Source organism: Grampus griseus (assembly GCF_964374135.1).
Source record: "Grampus griseus genome assembly, chromosome: 3".
Taxonomy (NCBI): Eukaryota; Metazoa; Chordata; class Mammalia; order Artiodactyla; family Delphinidae; genus Grampus; species Grampus griseus.
In genome coordinates this window covers 108,389,068-108,415,890 of record NC_139019.1, presented here as the reverse complement: position 1 = coordinate 108,415,890, position 26,823 = coordinate 108,389,068, and the positions used below count along the sequence as shown (strand labels likewise).

Here is a 26,823-nt window from a genome sequence, read left to right as displayed (position 1 = left end):
TAGTAGTGATTTTTGTTGGTCTGATACTTGAAGTGCTGGGGAAAAAAGACTGATGAAGTTTGGCACAATGGCAAAATTTGCCATTAATATCCTCTTATTAAAATAAGAATAATGTACAATTACCATAAAGAAACTATGTGTTTTACCTGGCAGTTCTTCAGAGACAGTTCAGAGAGAGGAACTTAAGTCATACCTTGAAACAGGAACTTCTTTTTTATATGGCTTTGAAACACATTTCCAGTTTTAACTGCAATGCCAGTTTTAACTTTTCATGTGTTTTTAACCAGGTGGCTTAAAACTTCTGCTGGGCAAATATTTCATGCTCAGCTAGATGTTAATGTAATTGCCTATTCACAATCCAGAAAAGGGTTTTGTTAAAAAACAAACAAAAAATAGCTTATTTTTGTTACCAAAAGTTAAAGAGGGAACTTGGACTGAAAGAATGTAAACTTTAGTATTCTTGTAATTATTTGTTAATCTATTTCAGAATTTAGAGTATTGGTTTTTAAGTGTACACTTGTAGAGATTTTTTCTTAATTGGCGAAAATGCACCATTGTACTTGGAGTCGTTTTTGAGTGAGTCACTGTGTGCATCCTTGAGGGTGGCAGAACAAAGATTCTGTTGTGCTTTTCCACAGCAGATGCACATTCAGAGGGTTCCTTGGAAAATAAGAGAACTTATTTATGCTTCTGGGCCCCTCTGACCTTCATTTGTAAGCTAAACTGTATAGAAGGGGAATACTAGATCTGGATGGGGCCTTTATTAGACGGTTCTTTTGCATGACACCTCATTTTACATGTATTGGAGATTCCCAACTTGAGAAAAAAAAACTGTGGCCATTCAGGAGTTTAGACACCATAAAATCTTGTTTTTGAGAGATGAGGATCTTCCCTGAGAGAGAATTCTGCAAAGAGGAGGAGCAGCCAGGCATGGTGAACTTGACTGACAAAGTCATGTTCTTTGAAAGGGATGTAGGATTGTGAGCTATGTAACATTGTAGTTATCATTTGGCTTTACCTTGAACTGGCCTGTATAAACTGAGGTCTCGCTGTAAATAAAAACTGAATGAGCCACTTTATTAAGAACTTGAGGTTATGGAGGCATAAGCAGCCCCCATTTGATGTTCAGTACTACCAGACATTCTCCACTACTTTGCCCCAAACTGAAATTTTGGCAGCCCTAGGGCTTCTGGCTTTGACATGTGGCAGAGGCAGTGGGACTTGTTGGACAGGATACTTAGTACATAGCAGAAGTAGCAGCACCACCTAGCATGTATTTGTGAACGTATGTATATGTAGCTCTTCCAAAAATACTTTAGCTGATGGTTCAAGAGCTAGTGAAATGGGTTGCATACAGATAAAGGAACTGAACTTGAGAGAGGTAAAATGTCTTGCTCAAGGTCACATGATTCATCAGTCACTTCCTCAGTCCAGTAGTGCCCCACTGCTTTCTCTTTATCAGTGAACTTTAGGTTACATTTTAAGCTTTGAACTGTGTTTTTTTACTGACATCTATATAGAGACCTAATATTTTCCTAAATAAATGTCTCTCATTTAATTGTGACTGTACTATATGAAGTATAATACTTTAAGGTGCCTGTGTCAATTTAATGGAAGTTTATAATTCTCAAGTTTTGTGTAGAATGAAAACAGGTGTGCTTGATATGTGATTTTTTTTATATACCATTCTGTTTTATAACTTGTTTTCAGAGGATGGTAGCCTGTTCTAGTTTGGTTTCTTAAAAGCATTCATTTAATACGAGAAGGCTTCATCATAGTATATTTTTTAGAAAAGAGTTTATAAGTGGCAACTGAAGTTTGGATTGCTTATGAGCTCCTTAAATGACTCTGAGGCAGAGTTGAATGCATGCTTTTTTTGTGGAAGACTGCCTGATGAATGTGTGGTAAATATTTTTAAAGTCCTGTTTTTAAGTGCTAGGGATAAAAGTTTAAAGTTCTTAGGGGAGGAGATGGGCAAGTACACAGACAAAATACAGCCTGGTTAAGTACTGTGATAGTTGCACATATCAGGTGCTCAGGAGTTTTGTAGGAGGGCTGTTGGGAGACAGGAGTAAAGGGTAGGTAGGTGTCATTCAAATTGTTTTAGAAAAGGGAACCCTGACATGAGTATAGATTTGAATATATAAAAGTTAGGTGAAGAAGGAACAATGTGTGTTTCCTGAAAAGGGAACAGCATTTTCCAAGGCCACAAGATGAGCTTGGTATGAACATGCAAGTTGCCTGCGTAGCTGGAACATTGGGACAAGAATAAGTAGTAAAATAGGTGAGGCTGCAGGCATGGTCAGGATCCAGAACATGAAGGGCTGTGTTCTCCTTGTTAAGGAGTTTGCATTTTCTTTTTAGAAAGATCACACTGGCAGCACTCTGAAGAATGGATTACAGGGGGCCAGACTAGAGGCAAGAAGGCTGTTTTCTGTTATCCAGTAAGAAATAATGAATCCCTAAATTGCTCCAGTAGAGATGGTGAGCAGAGATGTTTAGAAAGTAGGATTGATAGATTTCCTACCAGAGCCATTGAAGGTGAGTACTGTCACCTAAATCAGGGAACCGAGGAGCAAGACACAGCTAGGGATGCAGATAATCAGTTTAACTTTGGATATTTGCACTTGAGTTGCTGAGGAGTCACCCAGGTGAAAGTGTTCAGTGTGCAGTAGAAAGTGTAGGTTGTTTATTACTTCTCCATTAATTAGCTGGTATTCTGTATAGAAGAACTTTCCCCACTTGCCCCTCTCCTCTTTCTCTAAAAAAAAAATCACTGAATTCAAGGATTATTTTTGTATTTTTAATATTGTCATTGTTCTTTTTGATTCTTAGGTTGCCCCAACTTTAGCCACTGGGAGCCCTTTCTAAGTCAGCTGCTTTTGGCGTGAGCCAGTAGTCTTTAAGTAATACTTTACTTTCTGGCCCAAAAAGGTGTTCCAGGCTTTTACTTTTCTTGCTCTACTACTGAAATCAGCTGTTTATGGGATTGGCCAAAAAGTTCGTTCGGTGTTTTCCGTAAGATGGCTCGCTTAGTTGTCTTTATCTTCATGTGAAACAATTTTGTTAGATTGTATTGTGATAGCTGTCATGTCAGCGTGCATTTTTAAAAAAACATCAAAATTGGTGAATTTTTGTGTAGCCATTTTAATATTGAAGATGGAAGAAAACAACTTTTTTGGCATATCATGCTTTTATTATTTAAAGAAAGATAAAAACACAACTGAAACACAAAAAAAGATTTGTGCAGTGTATGGAGAAGGTGCTGTGGCTGATCGAACATGTCAAAAGTGGTTTGCGAAGTTTGGTGCTGGAGATTTCTTGCTGGACGATGCTCCACGGTCAGGTAGACCAATTGAAGTTGATAGCGATCAAATCGAGACATTAATTGAGAACAATCAACGTTATACCATGCTGGAGATAGCCGACATATTCAAGATATCCAGATCTTAAGCACTGAAAATCATTTGCACCAGCTTGGTTATGTGAATCACTTTGATGTTCCACATATAAGTTAAGCGAAAAAAATCTTCTTGACTGTATTACCGTATGCGCTTCTCTACTTAAACATAATGAAAATGTTCCATTTTTAAAACAAATTGTGATGGGAGATGAAAAGCGGATACTGTACAATAATGTGGAGCAGAAGAGATCATGGGGCAAGCTAAATGAACCACCACCAACCACACCAGAGGCCGATCTTCATCCAAAGAAGGTGATGTTGTGCATATGGTGGGATTGGAAGGGAGTCCTCTCTTATGAGCTCCTTCCAGGAAACCAGAAATTCCAACAAGTACTGCTCCCAGTTAGACCAACTGAAAGCGGCACTCGACGAAAAGCATCCAGAATTAGTCAACAGAAAGCGCATTATCTTCCATCAGGATACCACGAGACCACATGATTTTTTTTATGACCAGGCAAGAACTGTTACAGCTTGGCTGGGAAGTTCTGATTCATCTGCCGTGTTCACCAGACATGGCACCTTCAGATTTCCATTTATTTCGGTCTTTACAAAATTCTCTTAATGGAAAAAATTTCCATTTCCTGGAAGACTGTAAAAGGCACCTGGAACAGTTCTTTGCTCAAAAAGATAAAAAGTTTTGGGAAGATGGAATTATGAAGTTGCCTGAAAAATGGCAGAAGGCAGTGGAACAAAACAGTGAATACATAGTTCAACAAAGTTCTTGGTGAAAATGAAAAATGTGTATTTTATTTTTACTTAAAAGCCAAAGGAACTTTTTGGCCAACCGAATATCTGAGGAACCTGGGTTCCTTTTAGTAGGAAATGGTATTTAGAATCCATGGTCTGGGCTCCAGGTGTGGTAAGTGTTATATAGCCCTTTATTGCCATTTTGCAGAATATATTTACACCTTCACGGATGATAAAACCAATGGAATGGAGTTCTGTGTTTAATGTATGGGCTTGTTAACTTGGAGATATTGTTGAAAATCTTTAAAATAGCTTTAATTGTCTGCTGAACATAATTTAACCTTTGTTTTGTAATTTTATAATACACATTTGTTACCATGTGATAGTGTCCATGCTACACATTTAATAGGTATTATTTTATTTTATGTTTAAAAGGAAGCAGTTTGTCATTCCTGTTGTACAAAAAATAAATGTTAAGCAAATTATCCAATGTTACGTGGTTAGTAACTGATAGAGGCAGAACTTGAAAACACAGCTGTCTCCACAGTCCAAGTTTTTAACCACACTGTTAGGCTGAAGGCAGCCTAACGATAATTTGGGGAAGATTCTTCAGCATAAGTTTTGATTATACAACTACAGCTGCAGAATATGTATATCTTGGGATTGAATCTGTACTAACCATAGAGATCCATCCTGAGAGTTTTTTAATTGTTAAAATTGCTGGGATAACGAGTAAAATATCTTGGTTAATGAGTGTTTTAGATACTTGATGTTGTATTGAAAGTTGTATGTGATGACTTAAGCCTATCATAGGTAAGAAATAAACTAGTTTTAGACTTTGAGAAACAAAAAATTCAAAATTGCTCTAAGCATTCCACTTTGAGTTTTCCAAGTTTTGGTTGGTTTTATAAGCATGTGTAGAGCAGCAGTCAGCCGAATTGAGAGATGGAGTTGCTGAGAGAAGCGTACTGCTTGGTACAGTGTTGACGAAGGGGTTAGAAATCCCAAAGTGCTTAATTAGAAGTGTATACTTAGCAGAATTATTAATTCCTCATACATACAGAGCTGCAAATATGAATTGAATATTTCATTTAACAGTGAAATTGAAAAGTCATAGAATATGCCTACAGTGAATGCATTAGGTATGGATCACTTGAAGGGCAGTTTGTAGGATGGCAGTGGTCTCCCCCACCTCAGCTTACCTTCACTCATGTAACTGACTGGCTGAGAGGGTATGGCTGATATGTTTTAGGAAGCGCTGAGTCATCACCGCTTCCTCACCTTCTTTTTGCCCAAGTAGAACTTATTATTTTTATTCTCTAATCCTGAGTTGGTATTTGTTCTTCTAATACCCCTGGATAATTTCTGCAATATTTTGTAGTTACAGAACCAGTGGCTGATCTAGGTGTTAACTGATCTGGAATGTCATAAATTCTGAGTTTTTTCATCTTGCTCATGATTTCCCTCTTTCACGTTGAGTAGAACAGCTTTCAAGTGCACACTAAATAATTAACGTCACTTTGAATATAGCATTTAAATTTTTTATTACCAAGAAATATCTGCAAGATTTCCAGTCTGCCTCTGTCAGGGTTGTTTGTTTGTTTTGGCTTTCTATAATAGCTTTTATTGATCTTGGACATACCAAAAGCCTAACAGATAGTGCAGTACCTTTAGCCTGTCTCAGAGATAATTGTTACAGAAACCACAAGAAACCTGTTTCTTTTTTTTTTTTTTCCAGGCAGGAATTAACACTTTTTTTTTTTTTTAACATCTTTACTGGAGTATAATTGCTTTACAATGATGTGTTACTTTCTGCTGTATAACGGAGTGAATTACCTATATGTATACATATATCCCCATATCCCCTCCCTCTTGCGTCTCCCTCCCACCCTCCCTATCCCACCCCTCTAGGTGGTCACAAAGCACCGAGCTGATCTCCCTGTGCTCTGTGGCTGCTTCCCACTAGCTATCCGTTTCACATTTGGTACTGTATATATATCCATGCCACACTCTCATTTCGTCCCAGCTTCCCCTTCCCCCTCCCCGTGTCCTCAAGTCCATTGTCTATGTCTGTGTCTTTATTCCTGTCCTGCCCATAGGTTCTTCAGAACCATTTTTTTTTAAGATTCCATATATATGTGTTAGCATACGGTATTTGTTTTTCTCTTTCTGACTTACTTCACTCTGTATGACAGTCTCTAGGTCCATCCACCTCAATGCAAATAACTCAATTTCGAAGAAACCCCTTTCTAAGACCAGCATTACACAGTCAACAACTATCAATACTTGCTGTCCTGCGTAAACCAAAACCATAACCACTCACATCACATGAGAGAATCAGTTTGCTACTACAACCATCCTTTGTTCTGGGAGATTATTTTCTGTCCTTTCATAAATGCTTAACATCTTGTGACCCTAAAACCAGGTGCACTGGAGGGACCAGGATTTACTGGACATCTCAGTGCTTGCGTTCCTCCTCATTAATAGGTTATCAGCCAGATAACCCGAGTGGCATAGATCCTACCAATAAGCCACTTGTTCTAAACTTTCTGTGCATCAGAACCACCTGTAGGGCTCATTAAACCACAGATAGCTAGGTCTTACTCCCAGAGATTCTGATTCACTAGGTCTGGGATGGAATCTGAGAATTTGCATTTTTTGCCGAGTTCCCAAGTGATGCTGATGGTGCTACTGTAAAGGTCTTTCAGGGTTGTTACTTACACGTAGCGGAACCCAATTCTGGTCAATTTAAAGAAAAGGAATTTATTAAAAGGATAGTGGGTAGCTACAGAATTGTTGGGAGTGCTGGAGAAATAGACTTGGGGCTAGACAACTATGATCCATACTCTTTATCACATATTTGGTAAAGATACTACTGCTGCTAGCACTGAACACAGCTTGCACTGCTGAACATCTATACTGTACACTGCATGTGTTCACAGACCCTTCAACCACTAGCTGCCAAAGTGGATTCTGGATAGTTCTTGCTTCTCGGTATCACTAGATTAACAGTTTATGATGAGTATATGTGATTGGTAGTGCTTGGGTCATTTGCCTGTGCCATAGTTTTATGGAAGGTTGGAAAAGTGAAAATCTGATATACTCAGTTTCCACCAAAACTCATAAGTTGAGGTATTTGCTAAAGAGGTGTTTATTCATGGCTTGACTTCTTTGTTAGATATTTTGACCATATGCAATAGGAGTTGACAGAGTATTGCCTGGGAACCAAATTAGCCTACCAACTATTTTGCAAATAAAGGTTTATTGGAATGTGCCCACACCCATTCATTTACATTTTTTTTTTTTTTTTGGTTGTTTTCATGCTACAAAGGCAAAGTGGATTAGTACCTGTGACAAAAACCATATGACCCAGAAAACCTAGAATATTTATTATCTGACCCTTTATAGAAAAAGTTTGCCAACCCTGGATAGGAGTAATCCTAATACTTCTATTCAGATCCATGCAGTCACCATTTATAGATGCTGTTGGAGAACTGCGTGTAAAATGGCCAAATTGTCAAAGATTGGAGACAAATAGAGGGCAAACTTTTAGATAATTTGAAGGACTTTTAGAATCTATAGTTCATCAACTTTGTCAGACTTTCTTCAGGCAGAGAACTGGAGAACCATGTGTATATTTCAAAACTTGTAAATTATGTTCTCACTTAGACTTTAAAATGGAAAAGTGAATTCCTAATTCTTTGTCAGCTATTCATGGCATCATCAGTGATGTACCAGAGATGTCCTCTGACTTGAAAACAGAGGAAATGATATGACATAATTCAGTTGAGGATCTCAGGAAATTCTGGGACTCCTGGACTCTAGCCTACACTCATTGGGCAGGTCAAGTTATGGATTTCTAATTCTGTTTGTTAAGACATAACCTTTCCAGTTTTCAGACCTTGTTTGCCACTAAAACAAAATTGTCTTGATGTTAGAAAATAACAAGCACATTTCCATGGGATAGGCATTTTGTGGGTGTCTGACCAGGTTATGATGACTCTTAATTCAAAGGGTGGGGCCCCAGCAGCTGTGTTTGTAGTATATGACTACACCTACCAACCACTGTTTTGGAAGTTCTAGCTCATGCATTAAAGCTAGGGGGGGAAAAAAAGTATGTACATATGTAGATTGGGGAGGAAATACTAGTGGTCTTGTTCACAGGAGATGTTACTGTATATGTAGAAAATCCAAAAGAATCTACAAACTGTGAAATTTATTAAGGTTTATAGTATACATCTTAAACTTATCACAATCAACCTTCAAGTGATATTATACTATTTTTTATATAAGAACCTTACAATACTATACTTGCATTTTTACCTCCTGGCCTTTGTGCTGTTGTGATGCATTTTACTTGCACACATAAATAAACCTCATAATTCATTGGTGTCGTTGCTGTTTCTTTAAATAGTCAATTGTCTTTTAAATAATTAGAAAAAAGATTTATATTTACCCATGTAGTTACCATTTTCCAGTTTTTCTTCATTCCTTTGTGTAGCTCCAGATTTCCATCTTGTATTGTGTTCTTCTTTTATGAATGACTTTTAACATTTTTTATAGAGCAGGTGTGCTGGTGATTGACTCAACCTTTGTATATATGAAAAATATTTTGCCTTCCTCTTTGAAGGGTATTTTTCTGGGAATAGTATTCTAGATTGATAGTTTTTTTCTTTTGTGACTTTAAAGGTGTTACTACAGTGTTGTCTGGATTGCGTTGTTTCTGACTATTCTGTATTCTAATGATCTCGCTGTGTAATTTATCTTCTTTAGCTGCTTTTATAATTTTATCATTTTTTTAAGCAATTTGATTATGATCTTTGCTGTTGTTTATTTCATATTTCTTGTGCTTGGGTTTTGTTGAGCTTCATGGATGTGCAAGTTTATAGTTTTTATCAAATATGGAAGATTTTCCACCATTCTCCAAATTGTTTTTTTGTTCTTTGTCTTCTTCACAGTGACTCCAGTTATACTTCTGTTAGGCCTGCTTAAAGTTGATGCCTGTCCTACTGTTCACATTTTTGTGCTCTGTTGATATTTTTTCCATATTTTCTACCTGTGTTTTATTTATTTATATTTTTAATTGAAGTATAGTTGATTTACAATATTATGCAGTGTTAGATCATACATACAACATAGCAATTCAGTATTTTTGTAGATTATACTCCATTTAAAGTTATTATAAAATATTGGCTGTATTCCCTGTGCTGTACCTTTGTATCTTATTTATTTTATATTTAGTAGTTTGTACCTTTTAATCTCCTACCCCTATCTTGCCTCTCTCCCCACTGGTAACAAGTAGTTTGTTCTCTATATCCATGAGTCTGTTTCTGTTTTGTTATATGTATTCATTTGTTTTACTTTTTAGATTCCACATATAAGTGATAACATGCAGTATTTGTCTTTCTCTGTCTGATTTATTTCACTAAGCATAATACTGTCCAGGTCCATCCATGTTATTACAAATGGCAAAATTTCATTCCTTTTCGTGGCTGAGCAGTATTCCATTGTGTGTATATATGTGTGTGTGTGTGAGCGCACACATACGTACGCATATTACGTCTTCTTTATCCATTCATCTGTTGATGGACACTTAGTTGCTTCTGTATCTTGGCTGTTGTAAATAATGCTGCTATGAACATTGGGTGCATGTACCTCTTTGAATTAGTGTTTTAATTTTCTTCAGATGTATGCCTAGAAGTGAAATTGCTGGATCTTAACGGTAGTTCTATTTTTAGTTTTTGAAGGAAGCTCCATACTGTTTTCCATAGTGGCTGCACCAATTTATATTCCCTTTCCTTACTAGGGCTCCCTTTTCCCCACATCTTTGCCAGAATTTGTTATTTGTGATCTTTCTGCTGATAGCTTTTCTGACAGGAGTGAGGTGGTATATAATTATGGTTTTGACTTGCATTTCTCTGATGATTAGTGATGCTGATCATCTTTTCATATGCCTCTTGGCCATCTGTATATCTTCTTTGGAAAAATGTCTTTCATGTCTTTTTCTTCTGCCCATTTTCTCATTGGGTTGTTTCTTTGATACTGAATTATATGAGCTGTTTATATATTTTGGATATTAACACCTTGTTGGTCATATCATTTGTAGATATTTTCTCTCATTCAGCGGTCAATTGTCTTTTTGTTTTGTTGATGGTTTCCTTTGCTGTGCAAAAGCTCTTATGTCTAATTAGGTCCCATTTGTTTATTTTTGCTTATGTTTCTGTTGCCTTAGGATACAAAAAAAAATATTGCTGTGATTTATGTCAGAGTGTTCTGCCTATGTTCTCTTCTAGGAGTTTATGGTTTCAGGTATTACAGTTAGGTCTTTAATCCATTTTGAGTTTATTTTTGTATATGGTGTGAGGAAATGTCCTAATCTCATTCTTTTACATGTAGCTGTCCAGTTTTCCCAGCATGACTTACTGAAGAGATTGTCTTTTCCCCATTGAATATTCTTGCCCCCTTTAACTTAGATTAATTGACCATAGGTATGTGGGTTTATTTTTGGGCTCTCTATTCCATTTCATTGATCTATGTGTCCTTTTTTTGAGCCAGTATCATCCTGTTTTGATTACTGTTACTTTATAGTATAGTCTGAAGTGAGGGAGCATGATACCTCAAGCTTTGTTCTTTTTTCTCAAGGTTGCTTTGGCTATTCAGGTTCTTTTGTGGTTCCATATAAGTTTTAGGATTATTTGTTCTAGTTCTGTGAAAAATGTCATGGGTATTTTGATAGGGATTGTATTAAATCTGTAGATTGCTTTGGGCAGTATGGACTTTTTTTTTTTTTTTTTTTTTTTTGCGGTATGCGGGCCTCTCACTGTTGTGGCCTCTCCCGTTGCAGAGCACAGGCTCCGGACGCGCAGGCTCAGCGGCCATGGCTCACGGGCCTAGCCGCTGTGTGGCACGTGGGATCTTCCCGGACCGGGGCACAAACCCGTGTCCCTTGCATCGGCAGGCGGACTCTCAACCACTGCGCCACCAGGGAAGCCCAGTATGGACATTTTAACAATATTAATTCTTCCAGTCCATGAGCACAGGATATCTTTCCATTTCTTTGTATCATCTTCAGTTTCCTTTATCAGTGTTTTATAGTTTTCAGCATATGGATCTTTCACCTCCTTGGTCAAGTTTATTCCTATATTTTTTATTCTTTTCATGCAGTTTCAAATGCAATTGTTTCCTTGCTTTCTCTTTCTGATAGTTCATCATTATGAGTGTATAGAAAAGCCACATATTTCTGTATATTAATCTTATATTCTGCAACTTTATTGAATTCATTTATTCTAATAGTTTTTTTGGTGGAAATTTTATAGAGTTTTCTATATAAAATATGACATCATCTGCAGATAGTGACAGTTTTTCTTCTCTTCCAATTTAGATGCCTTTTATGTCTTTTTTTCTTGTCTGATTGCTGTGACTAGGACTTCCAATACTATGTTAAATACAAGTGGCAGGAATCAGCATCCTTGTCCCAAGTTTCAAGTGTTCGAGAGCAGAAGTCCTGAAGGTTAGATCTGAGCTGGTTCCATTTTCTCTAAGTGTGTGCTCCCCCCCAGCAACCTCGGCATTTTCACCCCAGAGGGTAGCAGTGCTGGACCATGAGAGGCCAGAGTGGGCAGTCGATGTGGGTCAAGGTGCACACTGGGGCAGTCCCAGCACACTGGAATTCCAGACTGCTTCTGATCTGCTGTCCCCACGAATGCCAGTAATGGTTGCCCTCACCCCATTCAGATGCAGTGCTGGGTCTGGGCTGGCTCTGTCTGCCACAGCTGTCTACTCTACTTGGCTATGGCAGCCTTCACCCTAGTGGGGAGCTGTGCCATGGAGCAAGAGGGGCTGAAGCGGCCCTCAGCATGAGCCAGGGTGCACGTTTGGGCAGATGCAGGAAGCCAGCTAAAGTACCTGGCATTTTCAGTTGCTTTCTCCACCCTGTTTTGAGAGAAACCAAGCACGTGGGTGCTCTTCACTAGCAACGTCTAGATTTCTCTCAGCCCCAGCTAGTCCCACTGGTCTTCAAGTCAGCCAAGAAGAGGACTTATCTTTCTGGTGTTGGACCCCAGGGCTGGGTTTCCTAATATGTGGTTCACACCCCTCACTGTTTGGGGAGGGTCTCTGAGCCCATGCAGTCCCCCTCCTCTGCTGTATCCCCTCCTAGGGGCACAGGTCCTCACCTGATTGCTTCTCCTCTTTTCTTACCTGATTTCATGTGGATCTTTCATTACAACCTTGGTTGTATAAGAGCCTTTCTGCCAGTCTCCAGTTTGTTTTCAGTGAGAGTTGCCCCACATGTACAATAGATGTATTTTTGATGTGTTCATTGGGGGAGGTGAGCTCTGAATCCTCCTACTCCACCATCTTGATCTCCTTTCCCCATGTATTTTATTTTTTATTTCTATTTTTGTGTCTTTAAGTTTTTAAATCTTTTCTTCTACAGTGTCTTAATGTGTCACTTATCCCATCCAGTGTATTTTACATCTCAGTGTTGTTTTCATCTCTGGAATTTTTTTTTAGTGTCCCTTCTTATATAGTTAATCTTTTCTATATTTTCTTGAACATATGGAATATAGTTTCAGTAAGTTTTTAAATATCTTTTTGTATTAATTCTGTTATCTGGTAATTACTGAGTTGGTTTTGATTTTTTCTCTCCTCCTTATGGGTCATTTTTCCTGTTTCTTTTCATGCCTGGTGATTTTTAATGGAGTACCAGAGATTGTGAATTTTACTTTTTTATGTGCTGGGTATATTTTATTTCCTGTAAATATTCTTCTGGGACACAGGTAATTTGGAAATCTCATGACCCTTTGGGGCTCTCTTTTGAGCTATGCTACGTAGCACCAGAGTAGCATTTAGTGCAGTGTTAATTTTGCCCAGTACTGAATCCAAAGGCTTTTGAGTACTCTACTAAATGCATTCTGAATTATGAGATTTTTCCACTCTCCCTGGTGGGAATAGTAACTCTTCTGGTCCCTGTGTGAGTTTTGGGTATTGTTCCCTTTAATCCAAGAAGTTTAAACCTCAGAACTGTAGATGTTTTGGCCCAGAGAATCCTTTATTCTGGGGCCTTGTCTTGGGCATCATAGGATATTTAGCAGCATCTCTGGCTTATAGTCACGTGATGCTAGTAGTGCCCCGCCTTCCCCTCTGAAAATTATGACAACCCCAAATGTCTCCAGATATCACTATGTCACCCAGGGGGCAAAATCAGTCTTGATTGAGGACCACTACTCTAATCCTTTCAGATGGTTCTTTCCCTGAGTTGAGGTATTTCTTCATGTACATGGAAAGATCAGTACTCAAACTAGACTCAAGTGAGACCTTCTGTAGGTTTTCAGAACATTCTTTCTTTCTGTGTAGTATGCGCTCTCTCTGTCTGGCTCTGCAAACTTGAGCTACCTTCTACTCTGCAGGTGGCCAGCTACTTCTTCTCAAGATACAACCAGGTAGTAAGGTATGATAATTATATGAATCACCTCATTCGTTTCCCCTCTCTCAAATGCCACTGTCTTTTTTTCGTAATGTCTTACCTCTTGAAAAATGTTTCATTTATTTATTATGATTTTTAGTTGTTTTAGATGGAAGGTAAGTCCAATCCCTCTTATTCCATCTTGAATGAAAGCTGAAGTCTCAAAAGTTGTCTTTTACTTTTGAAGGGATGTTTTGTAATACTTCTGACACTGCACCCCCGAAAACATTGAAGTGGCAGGTCTTTGAGCCCTCATAGAGTTAATATCTCACTTCCAGGAGTTCAAGTGTGTTACCCAAGACTCCAGGGTACCAGCCACTCCTTGCTCATTCTCTTGTTCATTCTGTTCAGTCAGCAAAATACATACGTAATGTCTTAGGTGGTCTAGATGGCTTCAAGTTATATTATGGTAGAGACTGAGAAAGTTGCAATAGCCCTTAGGCAAAACTGTAAGTTAATATTGTCCTGCACAACTGCCAACTGTTTCTTGTACTTTTTACTTTAGTAACTGGAATGGAAAAGAATACATTCACCAAATCAATACCTGAAGCTTAATTAATCATTCCTTCAACAATATTATGTCTGGGACTTGCAGCTGTGCCCAGAGCTAAAATTTGGTTAAGTGTATGACAGTCTATAGTCGTTTTTTAGGATCCGTCTGATTTTTGCAGATGATGCATGAGAAGGACTGTCACCCCTGCATACTTTTAAGCCTTTACTGGCGGCCCTAGTCTTGGCTTCTTTGCCTCTTTGGAAAAGCAATGTTGTCTTTTATTTACTATCTTGTTCTGGGGAATGGGGCAATTTCAGAGGTTTCCACTTGACTTTTTCCACTATGACAGCTTTTACCACATAGGTTCCTTTGTGGGAGTTATTCTAACTGCCAGATAAAAAAAATTCTAGTTATAAACTTGGGGAGTGGAGAGAGACAAGACTATTAGGTGGGTCTGCAGGCTCAGTGAGGTCACTATGAGCCAGACTTTTTCCAGGACTCTGTTTCTGACCTCAACTCAGAAAGTTTTGGCTAGGAGGTTGTTTCTTTTGCCCCACAGAACCTCGACTTGGATCATTCTCTTAGTTCTATTCAGCTGGTAGCTGGTCTGGTCTAAGAAGGAATCACATATCCGGTTCCTTGGTGCTGTTTCATGTGGCCTTTCTCTTTCAATGAGGCTATTTTGGGCTTCCTCACAACATTGGTGCTCTCAGGGTATTTGAATCTTAGAAGTTACACGGCCTCACTTCTGGCACATTCTTTGGGTCAGAACAAATCACAGGACCAACCCAGATCCATGCGGAGGGCACCTAGATTCCTACTTTTGATGAGGGAGTGACAAGGTCTCATTGCAAAAGAGCATATGGGATAAGACATATCATTGTAGCCCTCTTTGGAAGTACAGTTTATCATATCACTGCTCCATCTGCTGTCTTATAGAATTTTATAGACCTTTTTTAGGTCTATAGACTCATTTGCTGTGGTTTCCTCTTTTAATCTATTCATCTCTTTTTTATATATATATATATATATATATATATATATACACACTTAAAAATCTTTTTCACTCTTATTTTGGTAAGGATTTAGCAGAGATGTGTGTGGTCATTGAATCCATCATGGTTAATTGGCAGTTGTAAGCTTTGGAATCAGAGATTATTGCTTTTTTTCTTAGAGCTTCCTTGTTGTCTTAGTAGCATATTGGGGAAACAGGTTGTCTTATGTGTCTTTTCTTTTTGTCTCTCTGTCATTTGATAATTCTCTTGTTATATATCAAAGAGAGTAGTGTTTGGGAGCAGTCTGCCCTGATATAGAGGCATTACTCCTTGTAAGAGAATAAGGAGGTAAATTTTACATAGAGAATTTAAGCTTCTTTATAATCACCGTGCATCAGCGTTCTGTGGTAAAATACTCTTTTCTGTCAGGAATGTTCCCTGCTTCCACACTTTCCTTTTGCTATGCCATTGCTCTTAGCTGAGGTTATACTATACTACTATACTTTATTAACCTGGGTTTATTAATATCTAATTATCTGAATGAGTGCTAGAGAAATGTTCCCCAGTTCTTTCGGAGAGTGAACAATAGCATTGTCCCATTGGATGTCAGTTTTGTTTAGTGGTAGATTAATACCACCTTGAGTCTGTTTGAAAAGAGTTTTTTTTTAGAAAATCATATTTTAAGAGGAATATTGACAAACAGAATCATCTCCAGAGGAGATCAGTTAGGATGCTTAAAGATCTGGAACCTGCAAATATTTAGACTTTGTTATTTGGAGGGAAAAAAAAACGACTTAAAAGAAGACAAGATAACTGTTTTCAAATATTTGGAGGTCACTAAAGAGGAAAGATTGCATCTGTTTAGAAATGAAATAGACTTTTATATGAAATAATGAGTTTTTTGGCATTGTTCGAGTAGAGGTTGTCAGCCATGCTGAGGAGGGGTTCCTGTGTGAGTTGAGGGAACTCTTCTAAACCTTTTCAGATCTATTGTAATTCAGAGATTTTGTGACTCTTCTGTAGTTAACAGTTGTGTCATAAATGGTTGTTTGCTTAAAATCAGAATTGTGGGATATCATATTTTAAAAAGTATATTTGAAAATTAATCTAAAGTCTTTTCTGTTCTACAGGACTTAAATACTATTTATTCTTATCTTCATGGAATGGAAATATTATCAAATCTCAGGGAACATCAGCTTAGGTAAGTGTGATGCTGTGTTTAAGAGCATGTGCTAAGGAGTTATTCAAATGAGTTTGGATAGATAGTTGCAGGGACCAAATCATTTAGGGGCTTTTTATAGGATATGCAAAGAAATGGGCCTTTCTCATTCCAGTTTTCCTTAGCCCTGGGACTTTGAGCAAGTCTTAACATCTAAGCTGCAGTTTTGTCTTCCATAAAATAGGGATAAAAAGATTACCTTTGTTGCAGCATTTCGAGGATTAAATGAGAATATTTAAAGCAAAGTGCAGTGCTCAGTTTGTGCTAGCTAGTGAAAACAGAACTTTCTCTTTGTAATTTGTATTGATATTTATTGTATCAAATGCTTGAGATGGGCATGGTATGATGTAGTGTTATATTAAAGTGGAAGGAGCAAGACTCTTGATTTGGCATAAGCTCCTATGGACAGTACCCATAAACTTTCCGAACCTCATTTTTCTATTCTGTAAAATGAGTTTTCTCTCCTGCTGCCTTGTCTCATTGTGATTATATTTGTAAAGATACTTTTGAGTGCTATAAGCACTAACTATTATAACTTTGCATAGTATTTTAATTAAACTGTGTTTTTCTTCCATGACCAGCTTACTTATCACTTTTTCTGGCTATTCTTTAAGTTTCTGGCTATGGACCAGATTCTAAATATAATTGTTTGGAATTTATTATTTTCTGTTTTCTGTGTAACATAATTTAGATATTAGTATATGTCAAGTAAGTATATCAAGAAGAAAGAAAAAACTAGGGCATTAGTAGTAAAGTATTTTTAAATACAAGCAAATTTATATTTATTCAACAGATTTGTGTGTGTGTGATCATATTTTTAAACTCCAGTGAAAAATTTAGTGATAGATCTGATAATTTTCTGTTGTAATTATAACAATTTTTGAGACAATTCAAATAAAATAATTTTAAAAATTTTTACTTTTTAAAAAATATGTTAGATTAATGTCTGCGAGAGCACGCTATGAGAGATACAGTGGCAATCAAGTTCTTTTTTGGTAAGTATTTCCATAATTAGCTTAAATTAATGTTTAAAATTTAGATTGTTAGCATTGAAATTCATTTGATTCTGGAACAGTTTCTGTAGAGGAGATTGAAATATATTCCTAAACTATGAAATATAATGTACATAGGGCTCACAGAAGGTGCACAGTGCAATGAAGTTTAATAAATATATACACCTGTGTAACTACTATGCAGCGAATATGTAGAACATATCAGCTCTTAAGAAGGTTCTAGTCAACTGTCTTGGAAAGGAAATCTAGTTCTGATGTCTGTCACCTTAGATTAGTTTTGTCTCTGTAAATTTCATATAGATAAAAATTTGTTGGTCAGGCTTTTTATACTTCACAAATGTTGCAGATTCTTCCATGTTTTTGCATTCATTCTTTTTCAGTGCTTTACAGTATACAGTTATGTGAAAATAACAGTTTGTTTATCCTTCCCACTATTAATAAATATTTGGGTTGTTTCCAGTTTTTCCCTATCATGAATAGTAAGTTTCTATGAATATTTTATTCATGTGTTTTTGTACCTCTATTTACTCATTCTTCTTGGGAATATTCTTGGGAATAAAAGCATTGGAAATGCACATGCTCAAATTTAAGAGATTCTTTTTTTTTTTTTTTAATAAATTTATTTATTTTATTTATTTAGTTTTGGCTGTGTTGGGTCTTTGTTGCTGAGTGCAGGCCCTCTCTAGTTGCAGCAAGCAGGGGCTACTCTTTGTTGCGGTGTGTGGGTTTCTCGTTGCGGTGGCCTTTCTTGTTGCGGAGCACGGGCTCTAGACACGCATGCTTCAGTAGTTGTGGCTCATGGTCTCTAGAGCTCAGGCCCAGTAGCTGTGGCGCACGGGCTTAGTTGCTCCGCGGCATGTGGGATCTTGCTGGACCAGGGATCGAAACCGTGTCGCCTTCATTGGCAGGTGGACTTTCAACCACTGTGCCACTAGGGAAGTCCCAGGAGCTTGTAACATTAGAATCTAAAATATGTATTTCATTTTACCTCGTGATTTTGTTTTTTGTTTTCCTGCTTACTAATGATGATGAATGATTTTCATGTTTTTATGGGCTATTTGGATAGCTCTTTTATGATCTCCTGATTCAAGTTTTTGACCATGTTTTAGTTGGGCTATCTTATTTCTATTGATTTGTAGAAAATTTTTATGAATTCTATATCTGAGTCCTTTGTTGGGTACATAAGTTGTGAATATCTTCTCCCACTGTGTGGCTTGCTTTTTTTACTCTATTAATGGCATCTTTTGAAGAGAAGAAATTTCTTACTTTCTCAGTTTTTCCGCTTGTGATTAGTGCTTCTCATGTCCTGTTTAAAAAAACAAGATCTTTCCCTTCCTCAAGATTATGAAGATATTCTTCTCTGTTTTTCTTCCAAAAATTTTGGCAACAGTGATCTCTTTCATTATATGTATGCAGCTGGTATAGAGAAATGGTATTAACTTCAGTGTTTCATTGCACACTGCGTTTGTCATTATTTCTAAGTACTGGATTCATATGGATTTTAATAGCTTTATTTGTTCATTTGTTGATTCATTCACTTACTATTAAATGTTTGTCTGCTATACATTATGCTTAGCCTGGTGTAGAGTGGTGGGAAGAAACGGGATTTGTCCTTATGAGTTTATTGTATAGTGGGGGAGAGAAAGTTAATTAAAATAGCTGCACATATTTAAGTGCTATCAAGGAAAAGTACAGATTTATAGATAAGTGGAACAGAATTGAGAACCCAGAAATAAACCCTTATATTTATAAACAGTTTCTGTGTGCTTTTTTTTTAATGGCCTTGTAGCTGTGTAGCTAAGATGTGCACACAATGTGAGTATAACACAACTGAGTATTAAAAAGGAACCACCAGTGAACAGTTTATTTTTGATGAAGGTACTAAAGCATTTCAATTGGGAAAGCATAGTTTTTTCAACAAATGGTGCTGGGGTGATTGAGTGTTTATATGCAAAAACTTAATTTAGATTCTTATCTTACACCGCACACAAAAATTAATGAGATATTCACTTTACACCCATTAGAATAGCTACAGTTGCAGGCGTGCGAAATGGGTAAAGGGGATCACCTGTATGGTAATGGATGGAAACTAAATTTTTGATAGTGAGCATGCTGTAGGGTATACAGAAGTAGAAATACAATGTACATATGTTTTTTTGTTTTTTTTGTGGTACGCGGGCCTCTCACTGTTGTGGCCTCTCCCATTGCGGAGCACAGGCTCCAGACGGCCATGGCTGTGCGGCCAGGCTCAGCGGCCATGGCTCACGGGCCCAGCCACTCCGCGGCATGTGGGATCTTCGCAGACCGGGGCACGAACCCGTGTCCCCTGCATCGGCAGGTGGACTCTCAACCACTGCGCCACCAGGGAAACCCTGTACATATGAAACATATGTTGTAAACCAGTGTTACTTCAATTAAAAATATATTTTAAAAAGTAGATGCAGTCAAGGGTAAAGAAGATGTGGCACATAGGTACAATGGAATATTGCTCAGCCATAAAAAGAAACAAAATTGAGTTATTTGTAGTGAGGTGGATGGACCTATAGTCTGTCCTACAGAGTGAAGTAAGTCAGAAAGAGAAAAACAAATAGTGTATGCTAACACATATATATGGAATCTAAAAAGAAAAGAAAAAGGTCCTGAAGAACCTAGGGGCAGGACAGGAATAAAGACGCAGATGTAGAGAATGGACTTAAGGACATGGGGAGGGGGAAGGGTAAGCTGGGACGAAGTGAGAGAGTGACATGGACATGTATACACTACCAAATGTAAAATAGGTAGCTAGTGGGAAGCAGCCGCATAGCATAGGGAGATCAGCCCGGTGCTTTGTGTCTACGTAGAGTGGTGGAATAGGGAGGGTGGGAGATGCAAGACGGAGGAGATATGGGGAAATGTGTATAGCTAATTCACTTTGTTATAAAGTGGAAACTAACACACCATTGTAAAGCAATTATACTCCAATAAAGATGTTAAAAAAAAAAAGTATCTGCAGTCTAAACATAACAAGTGTTGGTGAGGATATGGTGACACCTGGAATCGTCATATATTTGTGGTGCAGATGTAAGTATAGCCACTTTAGGAAACAGTTTGGCAGTTTCTTAAAATTTTACCATATGACCTAGTAATTCCACTTTTACATATTTACCCAAGAGAAATGAAAACACGTGCAGAGACTGTACATAGATGTTCTTAGTAGCACTATTCATACTAGCCTAAAACTCGACATAATTAAATTGTACAGTGAATAGATAGATAAAATGCTCTGCATCTGTATAGTGGAATACTATTTGGCAGTGTAAAAGGGAATAAAATGCTGCTACACACTACAACATGGACAAACCTCAAGCATATTATGCTAAATGGAAGAAGCAAGATAGAAACATCACATATTACATGTTGCCATTTATACGAACTGTCCAGGAAAGACAAATCTATAGAGACAGAGCAGGTTATTGGTTACCTGGGGCAGGGATTGACTGCAAACGAGGCATAAGAGATCTCTTTGTGGTGATGTTTGCACAGTTCTTTTCAATATCATAAAAGTCATTGAATTGTGCACTTAAAATGAGTGAATTTGTGGTATATTGATTATACCTCAGTTAAGCTGTTTAAAAATTAGTATAAAGAGTTACCCAAATCTGTATTTGGCTGATCATAAACAAAGGAATTTCTAAAAAATGAATGTGGAAGTTAAGTAAAGAGTTTAAATTCAGAGATTAGTGGAAGCAGAGAAAAGAATGTGTATAGTTGACCTTAACTGGGAAGCAGCATGATAGAAAGAGTGAAAATAAACCACTATGTTCAGTGCTTCGAGCAGAGAGGAAGAAACAGGAAGAGAGGGGTGTGGAGAGCCAGGTGGAGACCACCTTAATAGTTTTTGTTCTTTATTTTAGGAGCAGTGTGAAGCCTTTGAAAGGAGTAAGATCTGACAAGATTAAATATGCCACTCTTCTCTAGGCTAAATTATTCTTAGATTCATTTGCTTGCAAAGAGAAAAGAGATAGCATGGCCACATGTTAAAAGACTTTCACTTTCCTTGTGTTTACTCACCAGATGCATTGCCAAACTGCTCTGAGAGTGGAATTCTCTGCAAGGTTTGAACAGTTTCTGATTCGTGAGCTGGCATGGCTCTCTTGGTAGTAGGAGTGAATTTCAGGATTTTTCCTCCGTTTATAGTAGAATTTGCTGACAACTTTGTGACTGTTTCAGCAAAGTGAGATAAAAATTAGAGGCTTATGGTAGCATCCAATCATAACTTTCTTCTGTCTTGATTTTGGGCAGAATTTTCTTTTACTGATTTTTATTCCTTCTTGTACAAAAGTCATGTTTCAAAAGAATTAGAAAGTAAAATTTCCAAACAAAGAACCTTAAGTAGGAGATTTTCAGCCATTTTTATCTTCCTTCTGTGAAGATGGAAGGGATGGATATAAAGAACTTTAAAGTATCTTCTGGAAACTTGATGATACTTTTTTCTTATGGTAGGCAATAGGATTCACCCAGAAAGCTCATCCTGGGTGCTATGTAGAGTGGTTTGGAGGCTTAGTTTTCTGGGTGGAGGATGGTACTATTCATTAAGAATGAAAAAAATGAAGCTTGAAAGAAATGATAGGTAGATTTTGAACATGTTGAAGTTGACTTGTGTGTTAGATATACAAGCTAACATGTCAAGTCGCTAGCCAGATAGATATACAGTTCTCCAGCTCAGAGGAAATGTTTGTTTTATAAAATTAGAATTGTCTACATATTGGAATTAATTGAAGTTTTAGGTATGGTAAATTAAAAATACTTTAGAGAAAGAGAAAAAGATTAGATTATAAAGTAACATCTAACAAGATTCTTGGTTTCCATTGGAGATTTAACTGAACTAAAAATGATGATGGACTTAAGTCATCTGATATTCTTTTATCCCTCAGACACACATAAAGTGAAAGATTGGGTAGGCATTTAATGTATTTCTGTCAGAATAAAATTTAAGAGAAAGAGGTAGATCCAAATTAGTTGAACATGAAGATGGAACATTGATAAACTTGTGAATTCCAAACAGTATTGTCTTTAATATACAATAAGCTTGTAATATACATAAAAGTTATCAGAAATAGAATTTTTTTTTTTAAGGTTTTTTTTTTTTTTGCAGTGCGCGTGCCCCACACTGTTGTGGCCTCTCCCGTTGTGGAGAACAGGCTCCAGACGCGCAGGCTCAGCGGCCATGGCTCACGGGCCCAGCCGCTCTGCGGCATATGGGAGCTTCCCAGACCGGGGCACGAACCCGTGTCCCCTGCATCGGCAGGCGGACTCTTAACCACTGCGCCACCAGGGAAGCCCTAGAAATAGAATTTTTTAATATGCACATGTAGTACAATATTTAAGTTAATCTTCATCAAATGTGGTGATCCAGTACACAAAAATGAGGAATGGGAAGTTACTGATATAAATTAATAAGATAGAGCTAATAAACATACATTTCTGAAGCCTATATCTTAAGCTAGTGATTATGTAAGATATGAACATGGTCTGTATGAAACCTTAGGCAACAGGCAAAATTTCCAAGGAGAGTTAATTTTTAATGATTTATGATATTATTAGAATATTTTTCATGTTTTGTATTTTGTACTGAATCCATATACATGTGAATGTGTGTATTTATTTACTCATCTATTTACTTATTCATTTAAACAGTTCAGAAACTATTGCCAGATGTTGGTATATCCTGCTTTCTGGATCTGTGCTTATGAAAGACTCCATGGTTTTGCCTCCTTGCAGGTATGTTTACATTTGCTATTTAGTGCATGTGGTAGGCAAAGTTAGATTACAACTAGTTATTTTATTTCTTACGTTAAACTATTTTTATGTAGATGTGTATTTTCTCTTAGTAGGTGATACATTTTAGAAATGTCCTTGCTTTTTGGTACTATTTGAAGTACTTGGCAGGAATCAACTGATATTTCATATTTCTTGGGGGTATAATCTATAGTTTACACCATGGCATATAATACTGCTATTTGATCTTTAGTTGTATGTGAGATTTGATCTCATTTATCTGATGGTTTTGCATTCATTGCTGTTAGTTATAGGGAGGCAATATATCTTTATAGTTAAATCGTTTTTTAGAGTAATGCGAACTAGGCTAGTATCCTGATTTTGTCACTTATTAGTTTTATGACTTTGGACAAATTATAGTTTTCTTGTATGTAAGAGGATAATAATAGAACCTATTTAAAGTGCCTTATGAGGTTATAGCAAGCTACTACTCAAAGTTCTCAATGGAACTCTGTAAAAGTTGACATTCTAGAGCCAGACTGCTTGAGTTCACATCTTTGCTCTACTGTATAATACTTTTTGGACAAATTACTTAATCCCCTTGTGCCTCAGTTTCCTCATTTGTAAAATAGGGACAATAATAGGATGTATTTCATAGGCCAGCTTTGAGTAATAAATGAGTTCATATATATATATATAGAGAGAGAGTTCTTAGAACAGTGCCTGGCTGTTACAAGTAATTGTTAATTATCATCATCAGAATTATTAGGTAAAAGAAGAGTGGTTGGAAAGATGATCAGATATAGTATTCTTAGAGAATTTGGTCTGTTAGTAATTCTTAAGATTTTGGGGCCTCAAATTATAATTTTGTGACATAAAAATGTAATTTTTTGGTGACTTTCCCAATAATGTTGAGAAGAGATTTTTAGGCTTTTAAGGTAAGACTTCTAATTGCAGCTGAATTAATTTAGTTGCAAAACTATTAAATTTAAGTATCAAGGTACATTCTACTTGACAGATGGTACGAGACATCTCAGTTTTGATGCCATTTTTAAAGCCATGGTTTTATTCTTGAAACTTTATATCATCAACTTTTAGTTAAATGAAATCTGTACTTCTTGATTAGTAGTATAAAGCATATTGTTGACCTTTTTTACAAATAAAATACATAATAGTTCTTGGTTATTTAAGCCTTTTGGGTATTGTTCCTTTCTACTATGTTTCTGAAAGTCACTTTAGTGATTTGTAATGAGTTAGCTACTGACACAGAATAAGCTGGGTTGATAACTGACTACAGTTATATTTTAAGATTATTAGTATTGTTCTTTTGAATATTTTATCACCCTTTTCTGCTGTTAGGAATAGTCAAGGACTTTATGTAGCCATTAATCAGCCACAATAATTCACCATGAGTTTGTGATCAAGACAATGAAGTTTATCTTTTAAATAATTGATAGTATGAGTTTTTTTTGTTTTGTTTTTTCTTTTTTTGAGCTGTACCACTCAGCTTGTGGGATCTTAGTTCCCTGACCAGGGATTGAACCTGGGCCCACGGCAGTGAAAGCACCAAGTCCTTACAACCGGACTGCCAGGGAACTCCTGATAGTAGGAGATTTTAAAACAATAAAGTCATGGAATGCTTTAATGTAACCATCATGAACTTCACAGCAAACATGATTGTAGAAGTCTATTTAATCGTTATTTAGAGAGCAGTTCCTAGGTAGGAGATTTATATTTTGTGTTTGAGAGATACTTGTATTAGGTTATTGTTAGGATTAAATGAGTCAATACAAATAAAATATGTAGAATAATGATTAGCATATATTAAGCATCGAATAATTTTTGGCTTCTGTTCATTATAATAGCGTTGGGATATGATCATTATGGTAATCAACAGATATGAGCAGTACCTAGTATAAGACAAGGAATAATAGTCGTTTTCTAGGTTATAAAAATACAGCCTATTTCTCTAGATATTAAGGTATTTGTTACTCCCTTACCAGTGAGTAGACAGAAACCACACAGTAATTTGAACAGGGACAGTTTAAAGAATTATTAACTACTTTAAGAAGTTAGGTACTAAGAAGGATAAAGGAACTAAGGGACAGAGTACCCAAGGAAGGAACAAACTTGAAAGGGGAGCCCTCTCCCCAAAACTGAAATTCAGAACTTGTTGGTGAATATGTTACTTGTAGCCCAATAGCTAATGGAGAAGTTCACTTGGTTGCCCTGGGCCAGAGCTGTCCACAGTTATTGAGTCAAGGCGGGCAGGAAGAGATCCTCTGACCAGGACTGGTAAGCAATAAAATCCTCCCTCACCCTCACCTGGCCCAGGGTGCAGATGGGCCCTGAGGCTGGAGATAGGACGTCCCTTTGCTTTACACACACATACCCCGCAGAGCAAAGAATACTTTCCTACTGCGGTGTCCTGGTACTAGCACCCTTTACTGACAGAGCTTTAACATTTCTAGCTGGCCAAAGGAGAATCTTGACTAAATCCAGATGCTTTATTACAAAGTAAATTTGAAACTGAGAGCAAATACATTTGAACTTGAGAGGCAATAAATGAATGGTACAGTCCACTCTCTTGGTTACTCAGTTTTCATTCTGAACACATTTGAGCTTCCATCCAACTCTGTTTCCACCCAATAAGATGTAGCTATCGTTCATATAAGTAAAGAAGTTCCTACTCTCTCCCAAAAATAAGGAGATGCACAGTCCCAACAGTCATTACTTGCTGTTGATTACATATTCCATCACAGTACTCTGAATATTCTATTAACTACAAACTACTTTGTAAAGTTCACCTCCAACAACTTACATATAAAATAAATATGGGGAAGAGAGGGAAGAAGAAAATGGTTAACGTTTACACAACTCCAGACATATACACAATATATAGTCCATGTTTCTGTAACTGCTCACAAGCCCGTAGTTGGTATCTCTCGCGTCCTTTTTTTCACCACCCATTCAGTACTTCCGGCCTCAGCCAGAATTTCAGCTGTTCTGCATTCTTTACCTGATGATGGGCACAAAACTTTCATTTCTGAAGGATCCTTAATTATCCTGCCCACCCCACCCCCCGTCTTTTGGTTGCCGTTAGTTTTCCGTTAACCTTTAACAGCATACTTGAAAGTACTACAGGGAGCCTAAATGAACCCCCTGGGCTTCAGATGTAGTTCTCCTGGCCCCCATTGTATGCAGCAACTCAGTTTCTCCTTGGTGATTGGGATCAATCACTCAGGCCAGTAGAATAACCCCTTTTCCTGCCTTTTGGTTCAGCGGCCAGGTGGAAGTCTCTAATTCAGTGGAACCGTTGCTGTGTTTCCATAGCTAGACATAATCTAAGACTAAGAATCAAAACCAGCAGAGCTCACAGTTTTAGGGAGGGGAAGTAAAAGTTCTGTGAATGAGTTATTAAGTATAACACTGAGAAGAGCCACTCCTGTTTCCACGCCTTGAATATCAGACCCATGTATTCTGGCTGTTGGGGGAGACAAACCATTGCTGTACTTCTGCTGCTGCAAAATGAGTACCTTGATTGAAAATGATGCTGTCTAGAGTGCCGAGGCAATAGATAGGCATTTTGTGAGCCTGTGGATAGTGGTGCTGACAGAAGCATTATGGGCAGGAAAGGCAGATCATTTCCAGAATATGTGCCTGTTCCAGTGAGGACAAATATAGTCCTTCTCCATGATAGAAAAGGTCCAGTGTAAATAATCTGCCACTA

At 37.3% G+C, this 26,823-nt stretch overlaps 1 protein-coding gene across 1 annotated transcript in view; it reads left to right on the top strand.

Annotated features, from left to right (window-relative positions):
- The window catches only part of RAPGEF6 (Rap guanine nucleotide exchange factor 6), a 220,161-nt gene that overhangs the window by 9,792 nt on the left and 183,546 nt on the right, over positions 1-26,823 (top strand). Inside the window, exons 2-4 of the mRNA XM_082650203.1 lie at positions 16,235-16,305; positions 17,262-17,318; positions 23,013-23,096. Of these exons, the coding sequence (XP_082506329.1) occupies positions 16,235-16,305; positions 17,262-17,318; positions 23,013-23,096 (212 nt within the window). The remainder of the gene's footprint in view (positions 1-16,234; positions 16,306-17,261; positions 17,319-23,012; positions 23,097-26,823) is intronic.